The 17,976-nt window shown below is 45.1% G+C and overlaps 9 protein-coding genes across 9 annotated transcripts; 5 read left to right on the plus strand and 4 right to left on the minus strand.

The window, feature by feature from the left end:
• Positions 1–270: 270 nt before the first annotated feature.
• Positions 271–2,700, plus strand: EAE97_004527 (uncharacterized protein; the record flags this gene model as incomplete). Its single annotated transcript, XM_038875039.1, has 10 exons — positions 271–494; positions 883–1,001; positions 1,136–1,209; positions 1,279–1,389; positions 1,449–1,458; positions 1,518–1,826; positions 1,907–2,011; positions 2,065–2,431; positions 2,479–2,511; positions 2,562–2,700. 10 exons carry the CDS (start codon positions 271–273, stop codon positions 2,698–2,700), a joined length of 1,491 nt encoding a protein of 496 aa, XP_038734483.1.
• A 180-nt stretch (positions 2,701–2,880) lies between these two features.
• On the minus strand, positions 2,881–3,395 carry EAE97_004528 (uncharacterized protein; the record flags this gene model as incomplete). The annotated part of the gene is made up of 4 exons (XM_038875040.1): positions 2,881–2,915; positions 2,977–3,040; positions 3,094–3,206; positions 3,353–3,395. The coding sequence occupies 4 exons, from the start codon at positions 3,393–3,395 to the stop codon at positions 2,881–2,883; spliced, it is 255 nt and encodes an 84-aa protein (XP_038734484.1).
• Positions 3,396–3,637: 242 nt separating this feature from the next.
• On the plus strand, positions 3,638–4,129 carry EAE97_004529 (uncharacterized protein; the record flags this gene model as incomplete). Its single annotated transcript, XM_038875041.1, has 4 exons — positions 3,638–3,700; positions 3,775–3,790; positions 3,903–3,965; positions 4,023–4,129. 4 exons carry the CDS (start codon positions 3,638–3,640, stop codon positions 4,127–4,129), a joined length of 249 nt encoding a protein of 82 aa, XP_038734485.1.
• A 258-nt stretch (positions 4,130–4,387) lies between these two features.
• Positions 4,388–5,246, minus strand: EAE97_004530 (uncharacterized protein). Its single transcript, XM_038875042.1, has 3 exons — positions 4,946–5,246; positions 4,697–4,895; positions 4,388–4,625 (listed from the first exon to the last, which is right to left on the minus strand). Exons 1-3 carry the CDS (start codon positions 5,065–5,067, stop codon positions 4,485–4,487), a joined length of 462 nt encoding a protein of 153 aa, XP_038734486.1. The 5' UTR covers positions 5,068–5,246; the 3' UTR covers positions 4,388–4,484.
• Positions 5,247–5,273: 27 nt separating this feature from the next.
• On the plus strand, positions 5,274–9,584 carry EAE97_004531 (uncharacterized protein). Its single transcript, XM_038875043.1, has 3 exons — positions 5,274–5,675; positions 5,738–9,281; positions 9,342–9,584. Exons 1-3 carry the CDS (start codon positions 5,467–5,469, stop codon positions 9,384–9,386), a joined length of 3,798 nt encoding a protein of 1,265 aa, XP_038734487.1. The 5' UTR covers positions 5,274–5,466; the 3' UTR covers positions 9,387–9,584.
• Positions 9,585–9,966: 382 nt separating this feature from the next.
• EAE97_004532 (uncharacterized protein) lies at positions 9,967–11,005 on the plus strand (the record flags this gene model as incomplete). Its single annotated transcript, XM_038875044.1, has 2 exons — positions 9,967–10,111; positions 10,191–11,005. The coding sequence occupies 2 exons, from the start codon at positions 9,967–9,969 to the stop codon at positions 11,003–11,005; spliced, it is 960 nt and encodes a 319-aa protein (XP_038734488.1).
• A 500-nt stretch (positions 11,006–11,505) lies between these two features.
• On the minus strand, positions 11,506–13,128 carry EAE97_004533 (uncharacterized protein; the record flags this gene model as incomplete). The annotated part of the gene is made up of 3 exons (XM_038875045.1): positions 11,506–11,937; positions 12,012–12,574; positions 13,091–13,128. The coding sequence occupies 3 exons, from the start codon at positions 13,126–13,128 to the stop codon at positions 11,927–11,929; spliced, it is 612 nt and encodes a 203-aa protein (XP_038734489.1). The 3' UTR covers positions 11,506–11,926.
• A 483-nt stretch (positions 13,129–13,611) lies between these two features.
• Positions 13,612–14,532, plus strand: EAE97_004534 (uncharacterized protein; the record flags this gene model as incomplete). The annotated part of the gene is made up of 2 exons (XM_038875046.1): positions 13,612–13,925; positions 14,028–14,532. The coding sequence occupies 2 exons, from the start codon at positions 13,612–13,614 to the stop codon at positions 14,152–14,154; spliced, it is 441 nt and encodes a 146-aa protein (XP_038734490.1). The 3' UTR covers positions 14,155–14,532.
• Positions 14,533–14,953: 421 nt separating this feature from the next.
• EAE97_004535 (uncharacterized protein) lies at positions 14,954–16,840 on the minus strand (the record flags this gene model as incomplete). Its single annotated transcript, XM_038875047.1, has 2 exons — positions 14,954–15,873; positions 16,039–16,840. 2 exons carry the CDS (start codon positions 16,838–16,840, stop codon positions 14,954–14,956), a joined length of 1,722 nt encoding a protein of 573 aa, XP_038734491.1.
• Between the last annotated feature and the right edge of the window lie 1,136 nt (positions 16,841–17,976).

Here is a 17,976-nt window from a genome sequence, read left to right on the forward strand (position 1 = left end):
TAGCATGAAATAATATTTTGAGTAGGTTGATACAAATGTTGTGCTATCTACCTATCCTGTAAGTATGGTCCTGATAATGCATACGAGTACCTACATATGCAGTAGCAGATGCGTGGTTGTGGGGTAATTGATAACTACCTGCTCAAGGACAGCTTCCCCTCAGATAAGCATTACACGCAATAAAATAAGAATACATCATAAATTAATAAATACAATCTTGACTTCCATTTCAACCAATGCATTTCAATTGAATTCCTGTATTTCTTAAAAATGTCAAGATTATATTCAAGAACTCTTATCAAAACCAATTCCTTGAGAACGACCCCGAGCCTTGGAAACTTCAATTGGATTAGAAACTTTTCCCGGGGCTCGTTGAAAACAGGGGATTTATCAGATGGAAAGATTAGGGAGATCACGCGGAAGGTTGATAGAGAGAGATTGTGGAAAGAGTTGCACTATACGTGTCAATGGGGACGGGGGGAGAAATGGGGAACGTATGTCTGGCTATTTTTCATTGAGTTTGAGCTTTGGATTTCATTATAGGGGGGGGAAGAAGACCAGGTGGAAGTAAGGATGAAATTTGTGGGAGAGAAATGACATTGGAAAGTTGCCAAAAGTCTTTGGGTCTGGAAGGGATGCAATCTGCATATTGGATATGTTTAGATGTTGCTCAATGCAGCCTGCTTCCTTGCTATCCTTATCATGGGCTCCAATCTGTTTAGTGTAGTTATATATAGGTCATGCGATTATCATATGGGGCAGATCACATACATGGTTTTACTACAGGATCAATATCTGTGATCATTTGTATATAGTATCTTTTAATTTTTTTCAATCTGCATCATGTTGCATGGTATGCACAGAATTCTGATAGCAATCCAGAGGGGAAACCGATCGAGGAATGTCCCGACTTGCGCTCTCTTCCGCCGACAAACAAGCACGAGATTGGTTCGTCGACACAACTAAACATCTCGGTTGTGATGTGAAGATTGACACTATGGGTGAGCTTCCATTCTGTTTCTATATTCTACTTTCCATCTTCCCACACTTATCCTACTTCTTTCCACTCCTATCACGTGTAACATCGCCATACAAGATCCTCGAAAGCGCATGTGATAATGAGTGATCGACAAAGGTAACATTTTTGCAATCCGGCCCGGAAGAAAGGATGGACCAGCTACCTATGCCGGGAGTCATTTGGATACACAGGTACGTACTTCCAGAATGCTAGCCTATATATGAAGAAACATTGTATGACGATTGACTAATGAGTTAAAGCCGACGGGAGGAAGATACGATGGAATATTGGGTGTTCACGCAGGTATTGAAGCGTTGAGAACAATGAATGATTTGGGTATTGAAACAGAGTATCCCACGGGAGTTATCAATGTTTGTTGCACTTGGATTCCGCGGCTAAATACAATGACAGACTAACTTGATGGATACAGTGGACAAACGGTACACATCTGCATCACCCAAACAACCCTCTCTAAGCTTCTCTCTAATTCCTACGACAGAAGAAGGAGCACGCTTCCCCAAATCCATGATATCCTCCGGCGTGTGGGCTCACGACATTCCCCTCTCAGAGGCTCATGATTTGTGCGAAGTAAATGGGCCAGCTACCATGAAATCAGAACTAAAAAGAATAGGATATCTCGGTGCAGCTCCCACTTCATATCTTGATAATCCAATTGGTGCACATTTCGAGCTACATATTGAACAAGGACCAATTCTCGAGAAGAGTAAAACGAAAATTGGAGCTGTGACGGGCGTGCAGGCCTATAGGTGGTATACTGTTACAGTGAGGGGAAGACATTGTCATACTGGTATGTTATGCTAAGGAGACGTGTCTGTAATTGAAGAGATGTGATTGTGGGACGGATGATGAATTGAGAATGGTTTATAGGTACAACGGATTTCGAGAATCGTTCAGATGCTATGCTTACAGCTGCAAAAATTATTCTTCATAGCCACAACAAGGCAGCTGAAATGGATTGTCTAGCATCCACAGGTAATGAAACCTTTCCCCAAGACAAACTGCGGTACTTTGCTTACCTATGCTAGGTATTCTCACTCTCAAGCCTGGCTCTACTAATACTGTTCCGGGATTCGTACAATTTTCACTTGATATCAGGTCTCCGGAGGATCAAAAGCTTCTGGACTGTGAGAAAGAACTAAAAAGAGATTTTGAGTTGATTGCTGCTGGAGAGCAGATGCCAACTCTTGGGGCTAGTGGGAAAAGAGGTAAAGGTTGTTTGGTGGAATGGAAAATGGATGCAGATTCTCCGGCTACTCATTTCAACAAAGATTGTATTCGATGCGTAGAAGAGAGTGCTGGAGATTTGGCTGGAACAGATTTTTGTGTCGGAGATCAAACAGAAGCCGTCTCCGAAAGCTATAGGAGAATGGTATCAGGCGCTGGACATGATAGGTAAGAATGAAAATCTGACGATGAGGACCACGCTAAACACAACCTAGTGTTTATACTTCGAGACATGCTCCAACCTCAATGTAATCCTCTTCCTTTTCACCAATACCATAATATCACTAATCATAAGTAGGATCTTTGTGCCTTGTAAAGACGGCGTCAGTCATAATCCAGCCGAGTATTGTAGTCCAGAAGACTGTGGGAATGGTGCACAAGTCTTGCTTGGAGCGATGTTGAGATATGACCGACTGAGAGCTTTTCAGGAAGCCTGAATGTACTTTGAAAATGCATAACTCATAGATATCAACATATCTACCAAATTTGAATCAAGCACGTCCATTAAAACCGGCTCGTTTCTCATCAATTCGCATAATGACTCTGTATGATACATATCCATTGTAAAGGTCCTCTGCTCTATCCCACCATGCAACCCTCTAGAACCTCCAAATACCTTACTGATCCAATCGAGTGGGGAATGTTCCGTTATCTGCAATATTCCACGTTAGCCAAACCTTGCCTTCCGGTCCCTTTTAAGTTCCACTACTAACCACGTTGGTCATCCCATCTCTCAACCCAGGCACTTGGGCACAATGACTTGTAGGCCAAGAAGAACTATTCCCCTCTATCAGTATATTCTCCCCTCTCGATCGATCGCAGGAACGTACTTGACGGCATGGTGCGAAATCCTCGCCCTTGGCTAGGATACACTTGTGATAATCGACATAGTTTTGCCAGCAGTGTTTGGTTTGGTTCTGGTTGGGGAATCGAGCGTCGAATCCTATATCCTAAAATCAGTCTCCTCATCATTTCGCAGACCCCGCCGGAACAGTAATTGCATACCAGCTATTTAGAAATCCAGTTAGCAATCAGATCAGATCATTTTTAGATATCCAAACAGTGGGCGGGTCCCCGGGTGGCACATACCAGTAACGAACTTGAAGGGCTTGGTCTCGCGTTCTTCAGACATCTTTGCGTATCTATTTTCTGGCGATTACAGAATTTGGAGGGGATATGGTGGTGGTGGTGGTGGTTCAATTGAGACGAATGATGTGAGGTTGATTGGAATGGGCCTGCACTTTCTCTCTTCGGGATGAAGTCGGCTAAGGCCGAGCTCGCTAGCGCGGAAATGCAGGTCCTCCAAAACCTCAGACCACGGAAGTTGAGTGTAACTCTAATCAGAAAGACTTGAAGATTGAACAACGGTTCAAGATGCATCCTACTACCGTTACTAGAATGTTCCAACCGACCAAGAAGATGTGGTCGCCTGTGCCCGTAAGTTTTTTTGTTGTTGATTTGCGATTTTGCGGTTTTGAGGGTGGGAGGGCTAATGTTTTGTGGCTTTACAGAAGGAGGAGCATAGCGGTACGTTTACCCCATGATTGGATGGTTAGAGAGCTGGAGGGGAAGAACAGATTTTGGATTGGGAGACATGATTTTAGTAGATGAGAATCGAGACTGACACCAAGGTCGACAGCCCACACTATCTCGCAACGATTGCGCCAATGGAAGAAGATTCCTCCCGAGTTGGTTCCTTTGGGTACGTTTACATCTTCGCCAGAATAGGGCCAGAATTTACACTGATATCAATCTGAAGGAATCGTCGTCGGTGTCGCTGTCGGATTTGCTTTCTACTCTTTGGGTCGCAAACTTGTTGTTGATAAGCAAATGCGTCTCTCCAGACAAAACAGAACAAAGGAATAAACTATTCACCTACAAAGTTTCGGAGGGTTGGAAACAGACTGATTGTCGGGGAAAAGTTCATGCATCGAAAGCGATACTGAGTGGAACACGCTGGAGGCAAGAATGGAATGGAGGAATTAGAACGGATGCATCGGCCAAACCTCGAATGAGTTGTACAGAATTGGCCCTTATTTCTCATGAATACATAGTCTCCATACCTGATATCTCATGCTTTTCATTGTCCAACTCCAACCTATACATTGAAGAGCATGTGGAAATTTCTTCCTGCCACTTAAACTCCTTTTGCTTTACTCCCAAAAACTCCTTAGTAACACATTTCATGACCTGTAACCTACGAACATGACATAGCCCTTCTTCAAGCCGGCTTAGGCCCAGCTACATCCAATCCCTCTAGACCTTGCATAGGATCGTCAGGTCTGTCCTGAACTCCGGCTCTTGCTTGTTCGGCTGCCAGTTTATCCTCCTCACTCACAGCATTCTCTGCTAGCCAGCCCTCCTATATCACAAAATTAGTGACCACCCAAGCCGCCCCCTACCATCACACAGCAGGATTCCATGAAGTCTTACCTGCTCCCACAAAGCTGTCTTGCTTCCCAATCCCTCATTCGCATTCTTTGGAGGTTTAGCCGCATTGACCTTAATCACCTTCCCAAATAGTTCAGATTGATCCATATTGTCGATGGCATCTTTGGTATCTTCTGGATCCTCAAACTCTACATATCCAAAACCTCGATGTGGCTCTGTTGAGTTGGGCCCATCTGCTTTACTAGAAGATTTTTAACATGAGGACATCACAATCTAGCACGGAGGACTTACGGTATAGAGACATCTGCTATTTCTCCAAAGGGTAAAAATGCGGCTTCGAGATTTGCGGTGGTAACCATGTGGGAGAGACCACCAACATACACAGTAGCTTTCCAACGTGCTTGGTCGGTCATCTTGTAGACTATGGGAAATATGAGACTAGATTTATTTTAAACGAATCTCTGGTGTATTTGTCACTTTCAAATTGCTCAAATGCTATCCAACAAATCGCGAAAGAAGGAGCCTTTAATCACGTGTCAGCTGTTTTTTTAAGATTCACAATCCTACGAGCGGGATCCCTCGCTATGACCATCCGATTATGGGGAAAGGTGTTCACAGTGCTACTACTCCCTATAAACAATTCAACAGATCGCAACTTTTGCTGTCTTTACACGTCTCATACAATTTAAAATCTTAGGGTCTTCTCAATTTGTATCTACCGGTGTAGCAACAAAATCGGCTGAAAAGGCACACCGCGGCAAACTTTCCGCAGTGTAATCTGGCTTGTTAATTCTACAAATAGAGACGAGACAATGGTCCGTCTAAGGGAAATTCCCAGAACTGCGGCCTTCGCCTGGTCCCCAGGTCCAGAGACTCCTTTGGTTGTCACCGGTACCAGAGCTGGGGCTGTTGATGCGGATTTCTCTGATGAGACGAAGCTGGAGCTTTGGGATTTAAGCTTGGATAACGACGAGCAAGGTGTAGAGCTGCAACCCATTGCTAGCATTAGCACAGACTCCAGGTATGCGGATGGATTTTTTGTATCGAGTTTAGGGATTTTAGAAAGGCTAACTGTTCCATTAGATTTCATGACATTGCATGGGCACCAGCAAACGCAGACCATCCGCGGGGCATAATCGCAGGCGCACTCGAGAATGGATCGTTGGATTTATGGGATGCAGAGAAACTTATACAAGGAGCTGAAGATGCTTTCATGTCTAGGACGACGAAACATACGGGCGCTATCAAGTCTCTTCAGTTTAACCCATTGAAGCCTCAAATTCTAGCCACTGCTGGCTCTAAGGGTGAGCTGTTCATCTACGACGTAAACGATATCGCCAATCCATTTAGATTAGGCACAGCTGCCGCACGATCCGATGACCTCGAATGCGTTGCATGGAATAGAAAAGTTCCCCATATTTTGGCAACTGGTGGAAGTGGAGGATATGTTACCGTCTGGGATTTGAAGACAAAGAAGGCTTCTCTACAATTGAGCAACAACCGAAAAGCAGTAGGAGCGATTGCATGGGATCCAAATAATGCGACAAAGCTTTTGACTGCTACACCCGACGATTCTACACCGGTCATCCTTTTGTGGGATCTCAGAAACTCAAATGCGCCTGAGCGTACTTTACAAGGACATATCCAGGGGATTTTGTCATTGTCCTGGTGTCAGCAAGATGCCGATCTTCTTATATCTTGTGGTAAAGATAACAGAACTTTAATCTGGAACCCCCAAACTGGAGAACAATATGGAGAATTCCCTGAAGTCACCAATTGGACCTTCCAGACTAGATTCAATCCACACAACCCCGCATTATCTGCCACTGCGTCCTTTGATGGAAAGATAGCTATCCAGACCTTACAAAATACGAACCCTACCGCATCCCAAGCCCCCGTTGCAGGCCCAATTGATGGCGAGGACTTTTTCACCAAGGCCCAAACCGAGCCTCAGGGGGCTTCATTCTCATTGAACAAAGCTCCTAAGTGGCTTGAACGACCGGTTGGAGCTTCTTTCGGATTTGGTGGCAAATTAGTGAGCTTTAATTTGTTACCAAGTGCAGCAGGAAAGCCTAGATCCTCCAAGGTCCAAATTTCCCAATTTACAGTTGATTCAGACGTTGGATCTGCTACTGAGTCTTTCGAAAATGCCCTCAAGGCCGGAGATATTAAGAGCATTTGCGAAACACATATTGATCAGGCCAAGACTGAGGAAGAGAAGGCAGACTGGAAAGTAATTGAGACATTGATTGCAGCCAACCCTCGAAAGCAAGTCACTGAATACCTTGGATTCTCTGATGTAGACGAGATTACGAATGGTGTATCAGGACTTGATGTAGAGGATGCTGAAAATTCAGAAGAAGCGCCAGCTGATGCCAATGGAGAAGCAGGAAAGAACAATAGATTATCTACACTTTTTGATGGCGCCGAAGGTGATGACTTTTTGACGGATATCCCAGCAAATAAGGGAGCCAAGACGGATAATCCTTTCCATCTATTTGCTGAATCCGATTCGGCCTCGGAAAAACAAATTACCAAAGCTTTGATGCTTGGCCAGTTTGAAAAAGCTATGACTGTCTGTCTTAAGGAGGATCGCATTGCTGATGCATTCATCATTGCCAATTGTGGTGGTAAGGAGTTGTTAGACAAAGTTCAAACTGCCTACTTGGCCAAAAAGGCAGAAGGTCCCAACTATCTGCGACTCCTTAGCTCAGTCATTGGCAAAAACTTGTGGGATGTCGTATACAATGCTGACCTGGAAAACTGGAAAGAGTCGATGGCAACTTTATGCACATATGCCGACCCAGCTCAATTCCCAGACCTATGTGAGGCACTTGGTGATAGGCTTTTGGAATCTGGCACCTCAAAGGATGCTTCATTCTGTTTCTTAGTTGGTTCAAAGTTGGAGAAGGTCATCAACATCTGGATTTCCGAACTTCAAGAGAACGAGAAGCATGACATTGAAGAACAAGAAGGCGATTCTACGTTCTCCGTACATGCAAAATCACTCCAAAACTTTATTGAAAAGGTTACAGTATTCCGCAATGTCACCAAATTTCAAGATCCCGAGCAGAGTTTGACATCAGATTGGAAATTGGCAGCTTTGTACGACAAGTATACAGAGTATGCGGACATTGTTGCTGCTCACGGACATCTCTCAATTGCTGAAAGATATCTTGATCTTCTTCCAGCTCAGTACCCTGCTGCAGAGGTTGCACGAGACCGAGTCAAGCGTGCATCAAGAAAGGTTGCCCCTACCACTACCGCAAGACAGCCAGCAGTCTCGTCAAGAGTCCCAGCACGTGCTCAGCCAGCCGCATATCAACAGCCAATTCCTGCTGCTGTGGCACCCCCAGTTCAATCTGCTCCAAGTCCATATGCTCCACCGGCCGCTACTGCTCCAGCTTCTAATCCTTATGCTCCACCCACTTCAGGTGCTTCTAATCCATATGCACCTGCAGCAAGCGCTTACGCACCACAAGGTTACCAGCCACCACAACCATCTCAGCCTGCGTATGCACCTTCGTACGGAGCATATGGAGCAGCTCCCTCAGGTTATGGAGCACCTCAACAATCATTTGGAGCCCCTCCTCCGAGAAACACAACTCCATCGGCTCCACCTGCATCTAAAGCTAAAGACATGACAAACTGGAATGACACACCTTTCGTAACAAAGGTTCCTACTGCTAGAAGAAGTACCCCGGTCGCAAATCCATTCCCAAATCAACAAAGTGCTTCAATGCCACCTCCAGCAAACCCATATGGTGCTTCCAGGGCAACCCCCCCACCTCCTCCACCTAAGGGGTCAGCCCCACCCCGTATTAGTTCACCATTGACGACTGCACCACCTCCCAGACCATCATCCACGGCCAATGCATATACTCCTCAAGCACCCCCTACTCAATCGCCATATGCATCAATACCACCACCTACAATTCCTCGTGGAGCTTCTCCATATAATCCCCCACCTACCGGGGCTGCACCAACAAGCAGATACGCTCCGTCTCCAGCAGCACAACAATACTCGCAGCCGCCTCCATCAAATATCGCTCCACCTCCTCAGGGAGGCATGAGACCACCTCCATCTAACCCATATGCGCCACCGTCAGCTGCACCACCTAGCCAGTACGCGCCATCTCAATCACCATATGAAAGCCAGCCTCCACCTGCACAGTTTCAAAACCAAGGTCCGCCTCAAGGTCCTCCTCAGACTCAACAAGGGCCACCGCAAGGTCCTCCTCAAGGTCCTCCAATGGGCGGTTCTCGACCACCAACTGGGCCTCCTAGAGCTCCTGCCGTTGCAGCTGCTCCAGCAAAACCCAAGCATCCTGCTGGTGATAGATTACATATTCCTGAATCTGCTCAGAGAATGGTCGAAATCTTCACGAGTGACATGCAAAGAGTAGCCTCGAAAGCTCCAGCAAATTTTGCTCCTCAAGTGAAAGACACTCAAAAGCGCCTCAACATTTTGTTTGATCACCTGAATAATGAGGAACTTGTGAAACCTGACACTATCGAGAAATTGACCCAGTTGGCGGAAGCACTTCAATCTGGTGACTACGAAACAGCAAGCAGGATGCAAGTCGACATTCATCGTGAAAAGCCTGATGAGTGTGGTAATTGGATGGTAAGTGTTATAGTTTTCTTTTTGGGGTTTGAACGTAACATATGCTAATGATGAATACAGGTCGGTGTCAAACGATTGGTTAGCATGAGCAAAGTCACTCCTTAGAGTCGAAGCGAATAACTTTATTTCATTTGGAGAACTAAAATCCGGAACGAAGGAATGACGATTAAGATGAGAGCGGAGCATGTGTGTATAGTAAAGAAATATTGCTAGAGTAAGAACTTATTCTTTATAATACTGCTTTTTTTTTGAATTAAGAGTAATAGCAATGATTGTAATTGCGTATTGATGTAAATTGGGAGGGATATCCTTGAAATGATGTCTGTCTGTCTTGTTCTAGAAGTGGTGAACATGATACCAATCAACTTCTCTTGTAGATTGTGAATGAACCAACGATTCCCATTGTAATAATCGTGAAATATCTTACAGTTTGGTTGATTCTATATCAATAATGCACAATTATGTTGATTTCGTAAGTTCTAATTAACTGCAGGTCAAATCATCGTTAAAGCAAGCTAGTGCAATAAGTGCCTACTGGTAAATGTATGGTCCCTTCTAGCTTTCCCCCACCAAAAAAAACCCACAGCTCCGGAAGCTTCCAACCACGTAAATAATAAACGACATCATCAAATCTGTCCAAGTCATCGTCTTCCCATTTTCTCAACAACAAAATTATTTTTTGAATATGGCCGATACTTCTGAGCCAGCGGCAGAAACGCCATCTCAGAGACAGGCACGCATTAGGAAGGAAAAGAGAGAAGCAAAGATTAGGGATGGGGGAAATGCAAGGTTGAATAAGATTATTGGGTTAGGTGGTGGTTTACCTAGAGGTTTGTGCTTTTCCTGTTTAGAGGCTATTCTGGATGGTTCTTTGAAGTATATTTTGAATAAAACTAATGGAGTTTATAGAGGAGGTCCCGTCGCCAGCGCCAGCGCAAACGGTTCCTAAGGCTACAAACCATGCGGATCCGGATGAAGTAGACATTTCGAATCATTATTATGAGCCGCAGACTCGCACGCCGATCCAGAGGTCTCAGAGTGGACAGCAGCAACAGCAACTAAATGATGATCAATTAAGGCAAATGATGTTGGGTATGGATCCAGGTTCTCTTGGCGGTGCTCCTGGCCAAAATCCTTTCGCAGGTTTCCCAGGTATGGGAGGCGCACCTGGTGAAGACGGCGCAAATGATCCCATGATGCAAATGTTACAACAGATGATGGGAGGAATGGGTGGACCACCGGGCGAAGGACAAGCTGGCATGCCTTCCTTTCCCGGTATGCCTGGTATGCCCGGTATGGGAATGGAAGGGCAAGCTCAAGCCGCTGCTGTTGATCCTTATGCATATATATGGCGCATCGTTCATGCCGTGTTCGCATTATCCCTCGGCTTGTATATAGCGCTTACGACTTCGTTTACGGGGACTAAATATGCGCGCGAGGCGTCGGGTTTGGCGAATGATGGATTGAGCGCGGATAGTGTGCATTTCTTTTGGATCTTTGCAACGTCAGAGGTGGTCTTGTTGACCAGCAGATTTTATTTGGAGAAGGGGAACTCTATGCCAGCTGGTATGATGGGGACAGTAATGGGTTTCTTGCCAGAGCCTTGGAAGAGTTATGTGGGCATGGTCTTAAGATATGGACGTATTTGGGGAACAGTCAGTGGGGATGCCATGGTTTGTGTATTTGTGTTGGGAGTTTGTGCTTGGTTGAGGGGTGGTAATTAAAAGCCTGGGCAGAGGTACTGAAGATTGCTAATGATGATGATGATGATTCCCTATTTATATGAGTTCTGGATATTATGTACACAAGGTTTCCCTGTTCTCAATTTGGCTTACTATTTGACATCGGCAAAATATGATACAACCGACTGAAACGATCACGATGATGTTCTTGACATCACACAAATGGCTAGTGCTATCAATAAATCCATACCTGAAATATTGTATGCTGGCTTGTGGTTTGATTCCAAAGTTGAGGCGGCCATCGTTTGGATGTGTCTTCCAACGTAAAATCCTCGATTATTGAAGGAGTATATTTGCTTTCAGTGTATAGGCAAAATTATTTCACAGCTCACAACTGGGTAAGGGGAAATGCAAATGGTTTGATGGTTGGTGATGTGATGAAAAAGGAAGATTTATGATGAGCTAAGTAGCCAAAGCCGAGGAAAATGAGCTGATCCTTGGTAATTCGGCGTTTTGGCTGATGTTAAGATGACAAGGCCCGGTGATCTTGTTTGAGCGGCTTGGAACAATTCAGTTTGGAGGCTCTAGGAATTCCATCATGATTCTACAATCACAATGATTAAGCGGCAATGTATTGGCGGTTGTCATCAACAAATCACATTTCTGTTTCTACCACAACCTCAAGTACTCCCATTGACTAATTACACAGCAAATTTACCTGTCACATTTGTCGGATCCGATATTTACAATTCTTCTTGTGCCTTTCACAATTATCCTTCCTCGTGAACCCCTTTCCTTCGGCTCTTGAGCGTTTGCAGCTGTCCACATCACAAAAATATCTTTCCGCATTCGGGTTGAGCTTGGGATGTATACCTGCAATGTGGCGTTTCAGATCTTTCTGATACCGAAATCCGAGTGATTTGCATGAGGATATGCAACACTTGAAAGGGAGAGTATGTGATTTTAGATGAACACTGAGGTTTAATATCAGCATCAACAAGCCATGCAATATGGATTTGCAAGATAAATAGCACTTACTTTAGCTCACATGGTAGTCTGAATTGTTTTTGACATTCTGGGCAAGTGTGGTGCTGAGCAAGTGGCTGCGGTTGTGGCTGTTCAGGTGAAATCTGAACGGTAGGATGATGATGATGATGATGATGATGATGATGATGATGATGATGATGTTGTTGGAATTGCTCCACGTAAGGATTGGAGACTGATTGAGCTTGGTAAAGACCGTATTGAACCTGGTCTTCGCCTGGTTCTTCGACATATCGGGGAGCTTGCGGAGAGTCTGCGTCTAGCGCAGGTAGATCTAGCAAAGTGGTGTAAGGGGCGTAAGTAGTGTAAGGCAGAGGATCGAAATTTCCATGGTTGTCATCTTCAGCGGAAGGGCATTCATTCTCATCAACTTGACTGTCTGCTTCCCGAGCATCAACAGTAATCCTTGATTCGAATGAAGAAGGAACAGGATATCTCCTGAGGTCTAAAAGGCTGGGATTGATAAATCCACAATTTAAATGATAATGTTCGTTTTCTTTCCCAGCGGTGTATTCCGAGAAGATAGGTTCTATTCGCTTTGGGCCTCCTTGATCGTAGCGGAGGCCCCTGGATCAGGATTAAGGTAGTGCAAAAAGTAGGAAGATGCTGAAGATGAATGAAAAAAGAAAATCCTAAGGAGTGACTATGTAGGAAAAAAAGAGTGAGGAATGACAGCGCCGCCTTTTGCGCCGTGAAGAGAAAAGAGAAAAGAAGGAAAGAAGGTGGGAAATTCGAGGGTTCTTATGATGGTCAAGATGTCGCTACAGCCAATCAATCATCATCATTGAATGTCTGCACTCGTTGGAAGCGAGATCGCTCAACCAATATCCATTCAGTATTTATACCACCCTGTTTGTAGGCCTCAAAATTGTAATGCTCCAATCAGCAACGCGAATTCAAAAAATATCGACTTTTCGATATTAAGAACACGAATTAGAATCTCATTCTGCATACTATCGGCGATGAGAACAGCTCTTGAGGAATCTGATAGGTGGCCTCAAATTTGCACTGCCAATCGTATTTGCTATCATGACGCCGTGGAAATAGTATTGGGAGGCTGCATACATTTTCTATGCTATGTACTCAGTCCAAACGCAAGTTGCCTTCGTTGTAGGCCTCATTTTCATGAGTCTACTAATGAATTGTCTTTTTACTGAGGACGACAGAGGGTCTGATATGCAAAAAAGCTTAGATTCTATCATGAAAATCTGCAGTGAAACCCAAAAACTTGATTACTCGACAATGTTGCATGCCATGAAGGCGGGGTCTTCGCAAATTTGCTGGCAAGGAAAGGAGCGGCTTCTCACTTGTGTGAATCGGGCTCAGATGTTCAAGGCTTGGCTTTTTCAAATCCAATATGCCCGGTTTATTGGACATCTGTGGTGGGTAATCACCCACATCTTTCTTGATTTTGAAAATCCGAGTCTCGAGTATTTCCAGTTCTCATTGCATATATATCACTATCCAATTCCTCGAATTTATTTTCAGGTGCTCTTCAATTGTCTTCTACTACTCCAATAAGTGATATTGACCTACAAGCCAAAACATCTATCTTCCATTTCAAGTCAAACTATTCTTTTCCCTTACACTTTTTAACCTACATCATGACCACTCTCTTCTGCTGTGATTCCCCCGGGTCCTTTCGTCCTCAGCAACTCACCCACCAGCAAAAATTCACCAGCTTCAAAGCCTGGGCCGACTATCCTCGCTCCTCCTCCGTCACAACTCCTGATGACTCAGGAGCTGGCTCAAACCCTATCACTCCTACCACCCCATACGCCATTCAATTTGTTCGACAAGTCAACTACGGTCCTCTTGAATCCAAACGCTACTTCATTCCCGATGAAACTTCCTCAGGAGACTTTATCGAGATTACCGAACAACATCTGATCCAAGCCAATTATCAGAAATTGAATTCGTAAGCACTTGACTGTTTCCTGTTTTGGAATTTTAATGTTTATGACAATGAATGCATGATATAATATGCGAAATGATGGATTACAAACTGATGATTGAATAGATATAAGAACTTCAAATGCACCTCTCATAATAAATTTTTCGAGATGAACCTGTATCAGAAGGATCCGGTGAATGTTCATCACTGGCGGGCAAACATTGCGAGACCGGCGGGAGATATCGATCTTTGATGCGAAAGTTGGAGGAGAGAAGCGAGGAAATTGATCTGTGGTCTTGAGTTTCTTGGTTCTTGTTGTTTCACTGTGCTGTGCTACTGGGTTGGATTACAATTTTCATTCATTATGTCTTTCATACTGCTTGGCTCGAAGGAGACTTGGGAATTAGCTGGTTGCTGTTGTGGAAGGGGTGGATGGCAGTTGTTTTGGTGTGTGAGTGTGAGATGAGGAGGGAGAAGTTTACCGTATCAACGCAAATTCATCGGATGAAACATCGTGCTCCCCTCTCATAGCAAATCAAATCCTCATACTCGCATACAAAGTTACCTGCTGTATGAAAACAATTCTTCCCCACGGAAAGCTATCGATCTGTAATTACAATTACAATCACAATCACAATCAAGAAGAAAAGCAATGGTATCAAAATACAAACTATACTGTAATTCTATCTATACTGATTCAAGTTACCCCAAATTACCCTTTCGAAGAAGAAGACTTAAAACTACGACTTATAAGCAAAATAATGGATATCAAAAAGAAAGAAGGATAAATAATCAAAACCAAAAACCAAAACCAAAACGAAAAACTAAGCAAAATTCCATACTCGTACCCATACTCGTAATCGAGACATTAACATGAATGACGAAGAAGAGAACTCGTGAAAATCCAGAGAAGAAAAAGTAAAGTAAAGTAAAACAATAGAAACTCGTCAACATAAACATAAACATAAACATAAAAATCATGAAAACATCAAACCATCAAACCATCAAAAAAACTCATGACACATGACCTCCACCCCATCCACTCACACCCCCTAGAAAAATGCTCTCCTCGAAAACCGAACCTTCTTCTCCTTCTTCCCACCCATCTTCTTCGCAATTTCCTCTCCCACCACACTCACCCTCCCCAAAAAATCCATAATCAACACCCCAACCCATCCCAACGCATCACTGGCCCGATCCCTCACTTTCGACACAAACAAGATCCATCGCAAGCGCAACGTCGCCACCTTTCCCGGTCGGCGAAACCTCTTCTCGTTATAATTCATTCCTGCATCCGCGTTTTTCGTCCTGGAAAAATGTCCCATAATTCGTGCTCGCGTTGATTCTTTGGCTTCTGTTGCTGTTGCTGTTGCCGTCCCTGTTTTCGTGTTCGTTTTCATTTTCATTTTCATTTTCATTCCCATTCCCATTCCCATTCGCGCATGCACTTTCTTCTCCTTTTTCTTTTCCTCCTCGCTGGAATCCTCATTCTCATCCGCATAGTGCGCCGCAAACCATGGAAAAGCAGGCGCGCGCGCATCACCCCCTCTCAATCTCCCCCGCACCATCACCGCCACTCTGGCTTTCAACCCCTCGCCGCCCCCATCGCCCCCTTCGCTTATTGTCCGGCCGGTGCTCCTCCCCCAACTACCCCAGGAGTCTGCGTTTCTACCGGCCCCTGGATCCCGCTCGCCAATGGTAGGGGCCCCGTCTCCCCGTCCTCGTGAATCGGCTCCATGGTCCCCTTCGTGGGGGATCCGGGGGGGCTCAACTGTGTCTTGGGAGGCAATTGCGGGGGGTTCGCCAACGATGTTGATGCTTGCGTGGTTTGAATTGGAGTTAGCCCTTGAGGTTGCACCGGAGCTTGGATGGGAGCCACGATTGGGGTTTCTCCTGTCGCCGCTGTAGCGTTTGCCGCGGAGGCTTCCGCTTCCTGACGCGCGAGCGCTTTGGCTTCTTCTTGTTGGATTCTCTATTGTCATCAATCAGTATGTTATTCTTCTTTGTTTAGAAATCGTACAGAATGTCTATCCATCAATCTCGGAATCTAAGACCCTCAAAGCAAACTCGAATGTGTGAGAGGGTAAAGATAAGGAGAAGAGGAGTAAGTGAAAGGGTAGAAAATAGGTCATCCAACCTGCAATTCGAGGCGCGACATTCACCTCTTCGTCATCATCTTCCGATGACGTGGAACAAAAACGCGAGTGACGGTAGGAAAGAATTCGATGTCTCACCTGATCCAGAGTCATTCTCTTTTTTTCCTGCTTGGTCTGTGTTGGACTTGGGACTGGGGTTGCTGCAACAGGAGCAACAGGAGCAATGGGGGCGACAGGAGCGACAGGAGTAGCTTCTACTGCTGGTGTTTCTACTACAGCTCCGCTTGCAGTGGGAGTAGCGATGGCGGCTTTCTCATCAGTCTTTGCCTGTTTCTCCATCGCCCTTTTCTCCTTCATTGCCAAAAGTTTCTCTTTCAGCCCCATCACCTTTGCTTTCACACCACCATTACCACTCTTCTTATTAGCATTTTCCTTCTCCACCATGATACTCTCTCCCGAAGCACCACTATCCACCGTCTTAACCCCTTGACCCTTTCCCCCCTTGACCTTCTCCATCGCCAAAGCCGGTCCGGCCTTGACAACCCGTCCAACACATTTTCCTCCCTCTCTGAACCCCTGCACTCCAGCTGCAAAGTGTACTTTACAGTCATACCAATCCTTTCTCGCAGTCATGCACTTCTTCTTCTGGGCGTAAGCCTTCTCAGCCTTCTGCGCATTCTTGTATTCCTTTGCCGCATCTTCAGTCTGCGCGTGCAAATCCAATGCTGTTCCCGCAGCGGCGGGGGCGGCTCTAGCGGCAGCCTCAGCAGGTGTAGCGGGGAGAGGATTCACCGTATTTGTGGGAGCCGGGATCGGTCCAGTGGTGGTAGGAGCAGAAGACATGTTTGAATTTGTTCGAGAGCGAGAACTGCGGGGACGAATGGAGAGAAGACGACAGGTGATGTGCGGTCTTTGACGGGGGTGTGAGTGAAAGATTTTGAAAGATTTCTGAGGGCCCGGAGCGTGAATGCTGCGGGTGTAGTGTAGTATGTGGGATTATGTGATTATGAGGATGGGAGATATGAAGTGTGCGCGTCTGTTTCTGGTCGAAGATTGTAAAAGTAATAAAGACAGACTCGAGATGATGTCGTAGTCCGAAGAAGTGAATAGAATCTGGGTATCTGGGTCTCGAAAAGACAATCTTCTTAATGACAGTGACTAAAGACAACTCTTCGAAGAAAAAGAAATAGAAAAAAGAGGTGCGAACATCTCCCTTCATAAGAACTCCCAAGAGCCAATTTCGTCATCGCTCCATCCACCACACTCCATCGCACCCACCCCTCCCATCCCAACGTCCCTCATTTCATCTCCAAACCAAGGGCGTCAAACTTTCAAAGCTTTCCTCCAAAATCAATAGTACTTCATATCCCTTTGAAATTACCTCCTCATGCTCTTCCTCACCATGCAAACCTCCACCCACAAACTTCCCTCGAGAATCCATCCTCCTTCCCAAACCGTCCCAAGTGACACGCACACAACTAGGAACTTGCTCGCTCTCCCCCTCTCATCCATCATGCCCATCCTCCCTCTCCCCCAATCCATTACTCAAACGGTTATTGTGCATGAAAGCCCAAGCGTGCGGATCCCTGTCCCCGCGCAGCCTGCGCATGATTTACAAATTTCATCTCAAGATTTGCGCTCGGTGGACATGGTAAAACAGTCTAGAAGGAATCTAGAAAGGAAAGCAAAAAAAAAAAAAAAGAATAAAAACGTTGAGAGTTTTTCCAAATTCCAAATATCGTCTAACTCATGTGTTACAAGCGTGTGAAAGGAAGAATGTCATTTGATTGATGGACCGATACCTACCTAGATAAAACCCACTCCCGTCCCTCCCACTCCATCTCGTGATCCGTAACCTTAAGCGATTTAGAAAAAATAGGAGAATCCATCCCAAGCATCCCGCGAATTTCATGACGCGTTCGCGAAACAGTTCTCATGAATAATGGTCCATTAGCACGTGTTTCCAATCGATCCAATCT

This window comes from Botrytis byssoidea (assembly GCF_014898295.1).
Source record: "Botrytis byssoidea strain MUCL 94 chromosome Unknown BBYS_007, whole genome shotgun sequence".
Taxonomy (NCBI): Eukaryota; Fungi; Ascomycota; class Leotiomycetes; order Helotiales; family Sclerotiniaceae; genus Botrytis; species Botrytis byssoidea.

Excerpts from the sequence above, each read along its gene's own strand:
- EAE97_004530 (XM_038875042.1), bottom strand. The coding sequence starts at position 5,067 with ATGACCGACCAAGCACGTTGGAAAGCTACTGTGTATGTTGGTGGTCTC. Across the intron at positions 4,896-4,945 it reads ATAGCAGATGTCTCTATACC|TAAAGCAGATGGGCCCAACT; the intron begins GTAAGTCCTCCG and ends AAAATCTTCTAG. Across the intron at positions 4,626-4,696 it reads AGACAGCTTTGTGGGAGCAG|GAGGGCTGGCTAGCAGAGAA; the intron begins GTAAGACTTCAT and ends TTTGTGATATAG.
- EAE97_004531 (XM_038875043.1), top strand. The coding sequence starts at position 5,467 with ATGGTCCGTCTAAGGGAAATTCCCAGAACTGCGGCCTTCGCCTGGTCC. Across the intron at positions 5,676-5,737 it reads AGCATTAGCACAGACTCCAG|ATTTCATGACATTGCATGGG; the intron begins GTATGCGGATGG and ends CTGTTCCATTAG. Across the intron at positions 9,282-9,341 it reads ATGAGTGTGGTAATTGGATG|GTCGGTGTCAAACGATTGGT; the intron begins GTAAGTGTTATA and ends TGATGAATACAG.